Source organism: Podarcis erhardii (genome assembly GCF_964252035.2).
Source record: "Podarcis erhardii genome assembly, chromosome: 9".
Classification (NCBI taxonomy): Eukaryota; Metazoa; Chordata; class Lepidosauria; order Squamata; family Lacertidae; genus Podarcis; species Podarcis erhardii.
In genome coordinates this window covers 78,929,712-78,943,663 of record NC_138512.1, presented here as the reverse complement: position 1 = coordinate 78,943,663, position 13,952 = coordinate 78,929,712, and the positions used below count along the sequence as shown (strand labels likewise).

The following is a 13,952-nucleotide window of genomic DNA, read 5'->3' as shown; positions in this document are numbered from 1 at the left end:
GTGTGCCTTATAGAGCGCAAAATACGGTAAGGAATGTTGCATTTGACTGCACCAATGGATTACATCCCCTTGATTCTAGTCCTCATGGTTGCTAAGACTGTTTTGCCCAACATGTCAGGGAATACATGGTAACCGGCCTGGTGCTTCATGAGGGACTCTGGCTGTATCCTTCCGGGGCGACTCACCTGCACCTGACACCTGAGCTCCATCCCTCCCGTTTCATCACTGATGGGAATCCGTGGCATATTCCCCCACCCTCCTGTGTGCCAGCTTTGGCTGGCACAAATCCTCCTCAGCGCCCTTGATCTCTGTGCCACGCGAGGCCTCTCTGTCCACAAGCATTAGGGCCAGGCGAGACAGGTGCCGAAGAGACAGACCCCTTTTGAAGCTGGGTCAAGGGAGATCAGAGGCATGTGCAAACGTCCCTCTGCGTTAGCCTCTCTGGTGGGGTCAGATGGAGTGCCACTCGCAAGCGCGGGGCTCCTCGCCACGGCCGCCCCCCCCCCAAGAGTGGAGTCGGTGCATGAAAGGAAGTCTGGGTGCAAGCGGCTGGAAACGGCACCAGCGGCATCAAGGCCAGGGAGCGGAAGGGAAGGTGCTCTGGGTGCAAGGGGTGTGAGAGTGCAAGGGAAAGGAAGGCAAGCACAGGGCAGGATTGTGCCCGGGCAAGCTGAAGCAGGGTTGCCTTGTTTCAAACAGTGAAAATCCGGACAGAAAAGTTGGCAAAATTGCAAAAAATATATATGATGTTTTCAGGCTATTTTTATGGAAAATTGACACCCTATGTCTGGATTATCCCGGACATTTCCCTTGTTTCCACCCGACACTGCTGCCGACCTCAGTATTCTAGAAATGTCCAGGAAATTCCGGGCATATGGCAACCCTAGCTGAAGGCAGGAAGTCGGCATTTGTTTATTTATTGCATTTGTGCGGGTGGCACTGTGGATTAAACCACAGAGCCTAGGACTTGCCGATCAGAAGGTCGGCGGTTCGAATCCCTGCGACAGGGTGAGCTCCCGTTTTCCGGTCCCTGTTCCTGACAACCTACCAGTTTGAAAGCACACCAGTGCAAGTAGATAAATAGGTACCGCTCCGGCGGGAAGGCAAACGGCGTTTCCATGTGCTGCTCTGGTTCGCCAGAAGCGGCTTGGTCATGCTGGACACATGACCCGGAAGCTGTACTTTGGTTCCCTTGGCCAGTAAAGCAAGATGAGCGCCGCAACCCCAGAGTCGGTCACGACTGGACCTAATGGTCAGGGGTCCCTTTGACTTTTGATGGGGTGTTAGGGGAAGGATGGTACTTCTGGTGGGGGACATGTCCTGTTCCTTCTGGAATAGTTTATGCAGCTATGGTCCCCGCTCTGCACTGCTATAAGAATTCTAAGGTCTCAGATATAAATGTTCATAAATGTACAAGGCAAACACATACGTTAAGTATATAAACCACGTGTCTGAAATAGTACTGCTGCTCATGCAGTGTTTTGCCCCAGAGGCACACTCCGTTGTCTCTCGAGATAGACGGGTGCCGACAGATCCCTTTTCCTCCGAGGAGCTCCAGGTGGCGTACCTGGCTCCCCCATTCCTCATTTAATGTTTACAACAACTCTGCGAGGTAGATTAGGCTGCGGGGCAGTGAGTGGCCCAGGGGCAAGGGTTTAAACCTCAGTTTCCCAGGGATTAATCAGATACTCACCACTATGCCACACTGGGTCTCACTGCCTGCACTGACTGCCAGAAGCTCTCCAGGGTTTATGGGAGGAGCAAGCTTTTTTGCGGTCCTGCCTGGGGATGCTGAGGCCTTCTGCATGCAGATGCTCTGTCTCAGAACTACGGCCCAGCAAACCCTCAAGCAGCGGACATGAGCCCAAGTTCCTTCCCTTGAATAAGCCGTTCTTTCAAGTAAAGGTTCTACCCTTCATTTCAAGATGAAGTGATTGATTGGCGTTCCATCTGGCTCCGGCTTCAGCAACCTACGACTTGACCTCTTTGATCTGCAGAATTGGTGCCCCATGAGACCCATTCGACATTTCATAGAATTGTAGAGTTGGAAGGGACCCTGAGGGTCATCTAGTCCAACCCCCTGAAATGCAGGAATCTCAGCTCAAGAAATCTCCAGCCTCTGCTTCAAAACCTCCAAGGAAGGAGGGCCCACCACCTTCCATCCCACTGTTGAACAGCTCTTACTGTCAGAAAGTTTTTCCTGATGTTGAGTCGGAATCTCCTTCCTTGTAACTTGAAGCCATGAGTTCGAGTCCTGCAGGAGAAAACAAACACGCTCCATCTTCAAAGTGACAGCCCTTGAGATATTTGAAGGTGGCTCTTGTATCGCCTCTCAGTCTCCCAACTCAATCTTTTAGCGTGGCAGCACCTGCACTTTGGAACTCCCTGCCTATTGACAGCCTTCGCTGTACTCTTTTTGGCGCCTGCTAAAAACATTTTTGTTCAGACAGGCCCAGCCAGACGTTTAGAAAACTGCTGCGAATTTGAATCTGTTTCTAAACGATTGTTGGTTTCACTTTTCCAAAGTCTTAAATTATTGTGGTTAATTTTTCTGGTGGATAATTTTCTTGTTCCACCTTTTTGGTAAACCGCTTTGAGGTTGGTTGGTTGGTTTTTGCAATCAAGAAGTGCATATGTTTTATGAAAATAAATGAAAGGGCCCGAAAGGCGGCCTTCTCCAACTTGGGCCACCTGCAGATGTTTTCGCCTACATCTCCAAGAAGCCCCAGCCTGCGCAGCCAGCTGTGCAAATAGCTGCTGTCGGGCTTCAGGATGAGACCAACGTGGAGCTGAGTCTGCTGCTGCTACTGCTCCTCTCCAGCCTTCCTGATACCAGCTGTAAACCTCGGGGAAGCAGATCCGTCTGTGACATTGCAATTGCCAAACGTCTCTAATTACGTGCATTTTATGTCCTTTACCTTTTCTAAAGGACTTTTCCTGGCTTGTGCCTCCAATGTTCTCTGGCTCTTCTTTCCCGAAGGGGAAATGCTGTGATTGTCGCAGGTCAGAGCAGGGAGGGAAGGAGAAGGAACGCCTGCCTTCCAGCTTCTCACTCAGAGCCTCCGTGACATTTAAGGGGCTCTGATCTGATGCAGAAGGTCATCTCCTGGTCTCCCATGTCTGCTGGAGAACCAGAAAGGAGCCGATTGGGGTGACGGCTTGCGGCTGGACCAAGAAGTACGCTAAGGATCAGCCGTTCCACATGCCAGGCAGCTAGAGAGGGTTCAGCTGAAAAGATCACATAAACTGGGCTTTATCCTGCTGAGGGTCAGAAATATGGGGGGCCTGGTAGGCCCAAAGACCTCCTGGATGTTCTTACATTTCCCTACCCATGATACAAATGGAGGGCCACAAAAGGGACAGAGACACCTGCGGTGTTCAAGTGTTCAATCTGTGGCAGCTCTTTCACACGTGCAGGTCATCACCCAAAGTCTCGGAAGTCGAATGTTTCAGTTTTCGGACGTCGAAAACCCAGAAGTAACTGCTTTGGTTTTTTGAACCAAAAATGTAGTATAAACACTGGCATCTGGGAAACACTGGTCTGCGAGCGCTCCAGTTGGAGAACAGCCTTTACCAAAAGTGTCATGGGCTTTGAAGGCACTCAAACTCAGGACGCAAGGGTGCTAAGAGGAGGCATGCTTGGCAAATCCACACCGTGATCAACTCCTGTCCAGAAACCATTGACGTACTGTGGAAGGACGTGTGGATCCAGAACGGGCGTCCACAGTCACTTTTCAAACCATGTTTATGGAAAACAATCTTACTTGGCTGTGAATGATTGCCAAAGAAGAAGAAGAAGGTGGTGGTATTGTTTTTGTTTGTTACCTTGGAATGTATTTTTGTGTTTTTATATTGTAAACCATCCTGTGATTCTGGGATGAAGAGTGGTTGTTGTTGTTGAGTCATTTAGTCGCGTCCGACTCTTTGTGGCCCCCTGGACCAGAGCCCACCAGGCACTCCTGTCTTCCACTGCCTCCCGCAGTTTGGTCAAACTCATGCTGGTAGCTTCGAGAACACTGTCCAACCATCTCGTCCTCTGTCGTCCGCTTCTCCTTGTGCCCTCCATCTTTCCCAACATCAGGGTCTTTTCCAGGGAGTCTTCTCTTCTCATGAGGTGGCCAAAGTCTTGGAGTCTCAGCTTCAGGATCTGTCCTTCCAGTGAGCACTCAGGGCTGATTTCCTTCAGAATGGATCGGTTTCATCTTCTTGCAGTCCATGGGACTCTCAAGAGTCTCCTCCAGCACCAGAATTCAAAAGCATCCATTCTTCGGCGATCAGCCTTCTTTATGGTCCAGCTCCCACTTCCATACATCACTACTGGGAAAACCATAGCTTGAACTATATGGACCTTTGTTGGCAAGGTGATGTCTCTGCTTTTTAAGATGCTGTCTAGGTTTGTCATCGCTTTTCTCCCAAGAAGCAGGTCTTTTGATTTCTGCAGTGATCATGGAGCCCAAGAATGTAAAATATCTCACATGAAGAGTGGTATAGAAATGTAATTAACAACAACAAGAACATTTAATTCATTGTTAGCAACAGAAAGCCAACATTACTGGCGAGCCTGGTGGCCGCTACAATTGCAGAAGAATCGCGGAAGTGGAGTTGGGAGGGGCTTCCAGGGGTCATCAAGTCCAATATATATATATATATAGCCTGCCTATACTGTGTATGTGTCTATATATCTGGGCAGGCGTCGCTCGCTTTTGCTTTTCTGGCTGTGGGGAAGTGGGGGGAGCTCCCCTGCAGTGCGTCCTCCCAGCCGCCAGAGGCCCCCGCGGCGCTGTCTCCCGACCGCCGCTCCTCCCTCCGTGACGCGCCGCCCCCGACCCCTTCCTCCTTCCTCCTCGGCCGGAAGTGGCGGGGCGGAGCCTCGGCTGCCGATCCGCCGGGTGAGGCGAGGCGACGACGGCGACGATGTGGTTCATGTACGCGCTGAGCTGGCTCGCGCTGCTCATCCAGGCCGCCTTCGTCACGCTCGGCATCGGTGAGGAGGCCCCTCGGGACCGGGCGGAGGGGGAGGCCGCCGCCCTCCGCCCCCCCTCACGGCCACTGCCCCCCCGCATCCCCACAAGTGGTCTCTCCCTCCTCTCCCCTCCTCCCCCCTCTCGAGCACGGCAATGGTACGGCCCGACTCCGGCCGGCCAATAGGCGGTCGCGCCCGGGGAAGAGGGGAGGGGGCGTGGCCGAGGAGCTGCGCCTGCGTGGAGCCTCCCCGTGCAGGGGCAGTCTACCCTGGAGAAGCAGCTGGGCGGCGGGGGGGGGGGAATGGGGCCCGGCCGGCTCTCAGGCCAGTGGCCCATCCAGTTCAGCCTCCTGCGCTCACTGCCAAGTGCCTGTTGGGGGAAACCCGTCTTTCCTCCTTCGGTTTCCAACAGCCGCTGTGCAGAAGCATTGCTGCCCCCGGCCTGTGGGAGAAACCCAGCCAGATGGGCAGGGTGTTAATAAATTATTGTTATTATTATTACTACAGTGGTACCTCAGGTTACAGACGCTTCAGCTTACAGACGCTTCAGCTTACAGACTCCGCTAACCCAGAAATAGTACCTCGGGTTAAGAACTTTGCTTCAGGATGAGAACAGAAATCACGCAGTGGCAGTGGGAGGCCCCATTAGCTAAAGTGGTGCTTCAGGTTAAGAACAGTTTCAGGTTAAGAACGGACCTCCAGAATGAATTAAGTACTTAACCTGAGGTACCACTGTATTATTATTGTTATTGTTGTTATTATTACTATTAGATAGCCCTACCTTCCCTCCATAAGGGACACGGGTGGCGCTGTGGGTTAAACCACAGAGCCTAGGACTTGCCGATCAGAAGGTCAGCAGTTCGAATCCCCGCAATGGGGTGAGCTCCCGTTGCTCGGTCCCTGCTCCTGCCCACCTAGCAGTTCAAAAGCACGTCAAAGTGCAAGTAGATAAATAGGTACTGCTCTGGCGGGAAGGTAAACAGTGTTTCTGTGCGCTGCTCTGGTTCGCCAGAAGGGCTTAGTCATGCTGGCCACATGACCCAGAAGTTCCCTCGTCCAATAAAGCGAGATGAGTGCCGCAACCCCAGAGTCGGTAACGACTGGCCCTAATGGTCAGGGGTCCCTTTACCTTCCCTCCACGAGTTGGCTTCGTTTCGTTTCTTTCCACTAAGGCCCATCCCTCCCTCCCTCCCAGATTAATTCCTCTTTGAATGTGGCTCGGTCTGTTGCTGCAAATAGGCAGCCTACTAGGGAGTGGCCAACTGGGTTTAGATGCCTTCGAAAGGAGATTAGAGCAATTAATGGAGGATCAATCCCTGGCTCTTAGGCAAGGGAGAAGCTGGTCTCTCTCTGATTATTGGTTGCTGGGGGCAACGTGGGGCAAGGCCTTCATTCCTTGCTTGCCGGATTTCCCGAAGAAGCCTCTTAGTTTGCACCTCTGCAGGAGGGGCATGAATTTAGCATGAAGTGAGGATCTCACTTTCGATCAGTGGCCGCAGTTGCTCCACCTTGGTAGTTTCACTCATTCTGTCCTGTTGTCTCCAAAGACTTTGTCCAAAGCTGACACTGAATGCTGCATTGACTGAGGATAGAAAGAGCATGGCAAAGGAAATTGAAGCACCATAAGGAAAACTTGCAGAATAAAGCATTGTTTTGCTTGCTGTGTAACCGTTGGAAGTGATGGAATCATTGAGTGCTAAGACGAGGGATCTTGTGGGAAGACATGGACTTCTTTTTAAAAAGAGTAGCAATCGCATATTTATTGTGCTGCAAGCTCTTTTTCCGGAAAAGCTCAGAGATTTGAAATCTGAGGTGACAATGATTGCAAACTGAGTATTTGGCCTCAGCGCTTGATGTGAGCTGGGCATGTGAAACCCCAAGCTTCAGTTCCCATGGACCCACCAAAGCCACAAGACCTGGAGTTTCTTACTCTTTTTGTAGTTCATAAATCAGAAGCCATGTGGCCAGAAGTTGTAGGAATTGTTGGTCTCAAGCTCCTTTTCTTCTCTCTTCCAGCGGCTGGCTTGTACTACTTGGCCGAGTTGATAGAAGAGTACACAGTGGCAACCAGCAGGATCATTAAGTACATGATCTGGGTAAGTCTTTGGCTGCCTTTGGAACAAGTTCCCTCCCTTATCTTATCAATGCCATCCAGTGATGCAAGCCTCGCTGGCACAGTGTGAGACTAGGAAGGCCAAAATAAGTTCCAGGGGGAGGAGTTCCTCAGGCGGCTTATTGGGGACAGAGAGAGAGAGTTGCTTGGCAAGAAGCTTGTTCCAAACAAAAGCTGAACTTGGAAAAATAGTTCTTGCGAGAAGCGTAACAGCTTCTATGATCTTGCTGTCTTTCCTGCTGGCTGCTCACAGCTGCTTTGTTCCTTTCACATTATTACTATTTATATTTATTCAATGCATTCAGCTGCAGTCCTAACCCCACTTATCTGAGAGCAAGCCCCACTGAATTCAGTGGACTTTTGTGTAGGCGTGGTTCAGATAGCACTCATGGTCACTTTCCCCAGGAAGTCTCAAAGCAGCTTACAAAAATAAATGGCTGGTTCACTTTTGCCTGGGAGAAATGTCTTAGCCTGCTGCTGAAAAGAAGTCTCTGTCCGTGCCAGGCAAGCCTCCTTGGGGAGAGCATTCCATAAGCCACTACTGAAAAGGCCCTTCCTCTTTTGGGTACCCTCTTACGCCAGTGGTTCTCAAAGTGGGATTACCTTGGGGCTAAGAGGCAAGGGCAGGTAGAGGGCGATGGAGGTGTAAATGATTCTTAGGCTTTGAAAAACTTGTATCAATCAAATTTATCCATTTTCTTGAATTAATGAAACTAAACTGTTTTGATTGGATTTTGAAGGAATGTGCAATTAATCATTGCTATTTTGAATTTTATTGCGTTGTCACATTCCTTCATGGGTTGTGCAAACCGCTATTGTGAATACAGTAATGCTTTTTATAGGGTGGGTTGCACTGGGGATGAGTTTATGGAAGCAAGGGGTGGTGGCCCAATAAAGTTTGGGAATGCCTGCTCTGAACTAAGATTGTATATATTTGTGTAAGTCCCCCAGAGGGGATTAGTTTTCCATGTGCATCTAAATGGATATAGAGCGAGCAGGATGGCACAGACCACAGAGAAACCAGACAGGCTGTTGGGTGAGATGGGAATCTTCCTTTTGTCTGCGGCCTGTTGGCATTTTCCCCTGCAGCAACAGCTTTCACTGACAATGGTGTCTCTTAGTTCTCCACAGCTGTGCTGGTTGGGCTGTACCTCTTTGAGCACTTCCCGGGCCTCATGGTGGGAGTGGGCCTCTTCACCAACCTGGTCTATTTTGGATTGCTGCAGACCTTCCCTTTCATCATGCTCACCTCTCCAAACTTCATCCTGTCCTGCGGTGAGTGCCTTTCAGATGCTGGGCACCAGATACGACAACCTCTAGTGTCAAAACAGCCTGTGCTGAATCTCCTCTGAGTTTGGAGGGTCTCAGCTCTTGCTTGAATCGATCTTGTGGCCAAGGAGCAAATTGCTCTGCCTTTGTCACTGTGTTCTTGCTCTCCCAGGTGGAAGATAGTCACTGTTATTCCCCAGTGGATGAAGTGGGAGTCTTTGAGAAGGAGGCTTGTACCTTCAGGGGGGATCCCGATTTGGAAGTTGATACAATGGATTGACCTGGGAAATTGTGCTGGCGTGTTACGCCTGTAGACAGGCAAGGCTCCATAGGCTGAGACCGGCTGCTTGAATGCTGCCTGGAAGGCTGGACAGCCCAAATAGGTGCCAGGGTATAGTGCAGCAACTGGCCACTTCCTTGGCGTTGGATCTGTTGTGGAGGTTTAGGCAGCTGCAGGAAGAGACCGGAGGAGGCTGTTGGCCTCATATAATGAGTGAATGAAGCCGGGGTTGCTTCATTTATCTTATCTGGACTGCTCTTCTGTGCTAAGGACAATGTTCGGTCCTTTTGGTCTGAGCTCCACCCTTCACTGAAGCAAAGGTTAAATGTGCATATTCTTCCTGTTACCATCCCCACCCATCAGCATTCAGAATGCAAACTTGCCTTCTTGCTTTTTTTACTCTGTAAAACACCTCGAACTCTGAAGGTGCCGTAGAAATAATAACACTCATTCAGCTGCATCAACAAAACTAGGGTGTTTTCCTCCCCTCCTTTTTGCAGTTGCTTCTGTTTGAACCCAGGATTCAGAGGTTTTACATATTTCTGGGGTTGGAGTTTTGATCACAGGAACTAGCATTGGATTAGTGGCGATGGGCAGGAGGGAGGCATGGCTGAATCGGTGTGCTGCTGGAGGTGCTGCTTCTCATCTTGTAATTTGCTTTTCCCCCCCAACTGGCAGTGTTGGTTGTGCTGAACCACTACTTAGCGTTCCAGTATTTTGCGGAAGAGTATTACCCGTTCTCAGAGGTAAGAGATGCCACTGGCTGTCCCATGGAGCTTGGGCATTGGGGAGAAGGGCAGAGGTGAGCTGCCATGCTAAATAATAATTTTAATAATAATTATTATATTATTTATACGCCGCTGGGTTTCCCCTGTTGGGTCTGCAGCATTTTTCTAGTTTCTCTGGACCTAGCCAAAAGACAGCTGAAAGGTTTGAGAGTCTCATGGCAAAGCGTTTTTATGCTGGCTCTGGGTTGTTGCTGGTTTTGATGTTGATCTTAAAGGGCTCTTACTGCAATCTAAAGGGGGCCACCGTCTCAGCAGGCAGAGGCAGCTCTGTTCTATCACTGTCGGTCCAGTATACCTGAAGGAGCGTCTCCACCCTTATCGTTCTGCCCGGACACTGAGGTCCAGCTCCGAGGGCCTTCTGGCAGTTCCCTCACTGCGAGAAGCCAAGTTACAGGGAACCAGGCAGAGGGCCTTCTTGGTAATGGCACCCGCCCTGTGGAATGCCCTCCCACCAGATGTCAAAGAGAAAACCAGACTTTTAGAAGACATCTGAAGGCAGCCCTCTTTAGGGAAGCTTTTAATGTTTAATAGGTTATTGTATTTTAGTGTTCTGTTGGAAGCCTCCCAGAGTGGCTGGGGAAACCCAGCAAGATGGGCGGGGTATTAATAATAATAATAATAATAATAATAATAATAATAATAATAATTACCAAAATGCTCCCATTTCGTGTTGCATGTGTAGCACCTCTGCTAAAAAGAGAAACGGACCAGTCTCCCATCTGATCTCACACTTGCACTGCTAGCTATTGAAACTGCCTCTGATTCACGGAGAAGAGGTCTTTTGGTGGCTGCTACGCAGGACGGCTCTGCTCTGCCCTGCAGGCAGCAGTGCATCTGGATACAAGGTGCTGGAAACCAAAGGAGGGGAGAGAGAGAATCCTGCTTGCTGGTTTCCCACAGGCATCTGGCTGGCCACTCTGAGGACAGGGCCACTCTTGTTCCTGGGGACTAAGACTCTATCTCTCATGTGGCTTTCTGGGACCCTGTGGGTTTTATTTTATTTGCAGAGCAGGGTTGGTTGTGGCTCTTCTTGATGCTCTCTCCCTGTTTCGCCCCCAGGTGCTTGCCTACTTCACCTTCTGCCTGTGGCTAATCCCCTTTGCCTTCTTTGTTTCCTTGTCAGCTGGGGAGAATGTGCTGCCTTCCACGGTGCAACCAGGAGGTGAGTTCCGCAGGCCTGGCCTTTACAGCCCCTGCCTTCCCCCGGCCTGGTGGCCTACAGGTGTTTGGGGATTTCTGGGGAGGGGATGTCTTCAGCTCAGCGGCAGAAGCACAGGCTTTCTGTGCTAAAGGTCCCAGGTTCAGCTCCTGGTGTCTCCAAGTGAGGCTGTGGATGCCCCCTGCCTGAAATCCCAAGCGAGTGTTTCTCGACCAAATGGTATGCCTTGGTGGACGGCAGCCCGCTGGGATGATGGGAGTTGTGGTCCAAAACATATTTCAGACACCAGGTTGAGAGGCCTGCTAACCAGAATGGTGGGAACTCTGTAGCAGATTCTGCGGCTGAAATAAATGACTTGTATTATTATTTTACATTCCCTAGATGTATAGCAGAATTTGCTGGAAAGAACAGGGGATGGAGAAGGCGGCAGCTGTGCAAGTCAGGGCTGGTGGTGACTGCAGTGGTTGGGGTTGGGCTGGTGGCTTTAGATTTTTGGAAATTTTAAGCTTACCAATGCCACCTTAAGGACAAGAAAGTTGACTTTCTGGATATGTGGATGCACAGAATGCCAAGACAGTGCCCTGTCTTACCTTCATTTTTTTTCTTGTTTTTTTCTATTTTTTAAAAAAATAATATTTATTAAGAGTTTGAAAGTTACAAAGAGAAAAGAAAAAGAATTAAACATAACAAAAGAATACAATACAGAAACAAAAACACTACATATACATAACAAAACAAGACAAAAACAATTAAAAACACATCCAATACTTTCAATGTTATTATCTTTCATTTACTTGTTTCAGCGACCTCCTCACACCTCCCTTTTTTTGTATTCCACTTCAATTAATTGTTTCAGCAAATCCTTTCCATCTTCCTCAATTTTCTGTCCTATAATTTATCTTAACACATTCTAACCTTATTTTTCCCTTTAATCCATTTACAATCTATTGTACTTAATTCTTTATAGCATTTCTGCTAAAGCCATGTAACTTCATTCCAACATCTTGTCTTGCCCTGTCTTACCTTCAGCCCAGCCAACTGATCAAATCTCCTAGGCAAAGGGGCACACTCCCAATCTGGGCTGTCAGGGAACTGACGTCGGAGCCAGAGGTGGAGGCAAGGCTCTCAAGCGATGCTGGAGAGGGGCCCAGCAGGGAGAGAGGGAGCTCATCGGCTGGGGAAGGAAATCAGTGTAACACCAGGGATAGAGGAGGGCAGATGGGAGAATCGGCGAGGGGGCTCCAAGACTCTTCACTGGAGACCAGCGGGGAGAGCACGGGTCCTCCGCTACCCACACCCACCCTGCGCAGACTTCCGCGCAGGGAAAAAGTAGGTGTAGACTTGGCATCAAAGAACTTCTTTGCTGGAAGAAGTTCAAGAAACGCCCACTGACGGATTCTGCTAGCGACTGAACAGCCACGAAGTGAAGGGCTGTCCAGCCAGAACAGGTTTAACCAGGCTACCTAGCCAGGAGTGGCGGTAACTTACGCACAAGCAACCCCTTATAACCATTACATGGGCTATTGAGCAATGCTTCCTAGGAACTACAAGTCTCATAGTGCAGTGCTTAAAGGCAACGGCTACAGCAGGACACTCTCTCTCTCTCCCCCCCCATCCCCCCCCCCAATTGATGATGTGATGACTCCCTGGGTTTTTCTTTCTCTCCTCAGACGATGTGGTATCGAACTACTTCACGAAAGGGAAGAGAGGGAAGCGGTCTGGCATCCTGGTCATCTTCTCGTTCATTAAGGAAGCCATCTTGCCCAGCCGCCAGAAGATGTATTGAGCCCTCCTCCCAGCCGCCCCTCAGTGTCTTCTGTTCACGAGGGAACACACTCACCCCAAGTGAAGTGAGAGGTCCCTGGGCCGCGGCCTTCCCCCCACCCTTTCGCCTGTCCATGGGACATGTTTGGGACGAACAGACCGTAAATTGCCGGGCAAGCAGCTGCAGGCCTGGGCGGCCCACTCTCCGGGGTGGTTGTGCTTTCTTGACAGCCTGCTTGTGAGGCGTGTGTGGCCAAGGAAGGCAGCAGCCCTGTCCAAATCTGGATCCTGCGTCTCTTAAACTGGATGGAGCCCCGCAATGAGCTGTTGCTATCTTCTTCACGTTTAAAAGCCAAAAACATTTCGCAAAAGGTGCTTTTGTCCATGGACTCACCACTTCCTTGGTGTGAAGGTGTTCCAAGGTTTGACCGGGGTTCGAATTGACACACCCAAGCCCTTCCCACTGCCAAGATTCTTCCAAAGAGTTTTATTTGTCGAAATCCATGGAGAAGCAATGGAGAGACTGGCTTTTCATAGACACTACTTGTTCAGAACATATCGTGACTTTGTAGGGGAGAGGTGAGCGGGAGCCCAGAATCCTACATGTCTCTTTCTCATTTTTTGGAGGCAAATCTGTGATCAGCATTTGTGCAAATGGATCTTGCCTCAGTGACTAGGAAGTGGGAACCCCCTCTTGCCCCATTTTGACTGGGGAGTCCTTTCAAGGATGCTTCGGGGGGGGGGTGATATGTGTGGAGGCTGTAGACATAGCTTCATTTGGCAATTTAGGGATGATCATTTGCACAGATTTCCTAGAGCTGCACTGTTCTTGCAGCACTCGAGGTAATAAATTGAAAGCCTCGTTTTTTTAAAAAAAGATTGCTAGCATATCTTCTCCCCCCCGCCCATTCAACGGTTTTAATAACCTGGAAGAATGCCTTCATGAGTGAAAATCAAGCTTCATAAAACATTGGGAGAAGAGGACAATGAAAGTGCAAATAAGAAACCTGGAGTGCAAAGGGCTTTTTGTTTTCATCCAGGCGTGGAATCTGGTTCCTCCAGTTTCCATTTGGTTTCTTAAGCCGTGGGCAGACACCTCCTCAAGTATTCTAGGATGGTTTCTGAAGAAAGAGGGCTGTGCTGCTGCCCGCTGTGTTGTGGATGCTGACGACAATACCACGTTGTTCTCTCTTAAATTGATGGACGTTTTGGTTTCTGTCTGAGCACACCGTCTGTGTTAATAAAGGTGTTAGGTGAAATTTGCCTTAAAAGCAAAGAAGGGCGAGCCGCTCTCTCCTCTCACGGGTGCCTGGCGGAAGCTGGAGCGGACGGTCCTCTGGAATGGCAGGGTGTTCCTCTCTGGGCTGTTGCTTTGGCCAAAGGACTTGGAGGCAAGGCAGGCATTTGCCTGGGGTCTGGAAAGGGGCTACCTGGGTCTGGGCAGGAGCCAAAGCTTCTGGTGTGGGCTGAAGCATCTCCAGAGTGGACCCAACGCTTGCCGCTTTCAGGTGTGTTGTGGGCCAACCCAGAAGTGGTGTGTTTGCTTTCCACCTCCTTGCCAAGGAACCCTGTGAGCTGGTTTGTTTTTTAAGAAAAGAAAATACTTTCCCTTTATC

General features: G+C 49.9%; 1 protein-coding gene and 1 long non-coding RNA gene across 3 annotated transcripts; one reads left to right on the top strand and one right to left on the bottom strand.

Moving 5' to 3' along the window:
• Positions 1–4,829: 4,829 nt before the first annotated feature.
• TEX261 (testis expressed 261) lies at positions 4,830–13,615 on the top strand. 2 transcript variants are annotated; one of them, XM_081877359.1, is made up of 6 exons: positions 4,830–4,984; positions 6,980–7,059; positions 8,198–8,351; positions 9,304–9,371; positions 10,537–10,575; positions 12,243–13,615. In XM_081877359.1, the coding sequence occupies exons 1-6, from the start codon at positions 4,915–4,917 to the stop codon at positions 12,576–12,578; spliced, it is 747 nt and encodes a 248-aa protein (XP_081733485.1). In that variant the 5' UTR covers positions 4,830–4,914; the 3' UTR covers positions 12,579–13,615. The 2 variants fall into 2 exon arrangements, with proteins under 2 accessions (XP_081733485.1, XP_081733486.1); XM_081877360.1 differs by having other exon boundaries at positions 10,473–10,575; positions 12,243–12,504.
• Positions 10,582–12,232, bottom strand: LOC309350442. The gene is made up of 3 exons (XR_014160376.1): positions 12,088–12,232; positions 11,596–11,648; positions 10,582–11,162 (listed from the first exon to the last, which is right to left on the bottom strand). It is a non-coding gene; the product is annotated as an uncharacterized lncRNA (long non-coding RNA).
• Positions 13,616–13,952: the final 337 nt, after the last annotated feature.

Coding starts and splice junctions, on each gene's coding strand:
- TEX261 (XM_081877359.1), top strand. CDS start 4,915: ATGTGGTTCATGTACGCGCTGAGCTGGCTCGCGCTGCTCATCCAGGCC. Junction 4,985..6,979: donor CTTCGTCACGCTCGGCATCG/GTGAGGAGGCCC, acceptor TCTCTCTTCCAG/CGGCTGGCTTGTACTACTTG. Junction 7,060..8,197: donor TCATTAAGTACATGATCTGG/GTAAGTCTTTGG, acceptor GGTGTCTCTTAG/TTCTCCACAGCTGTGCTGGT.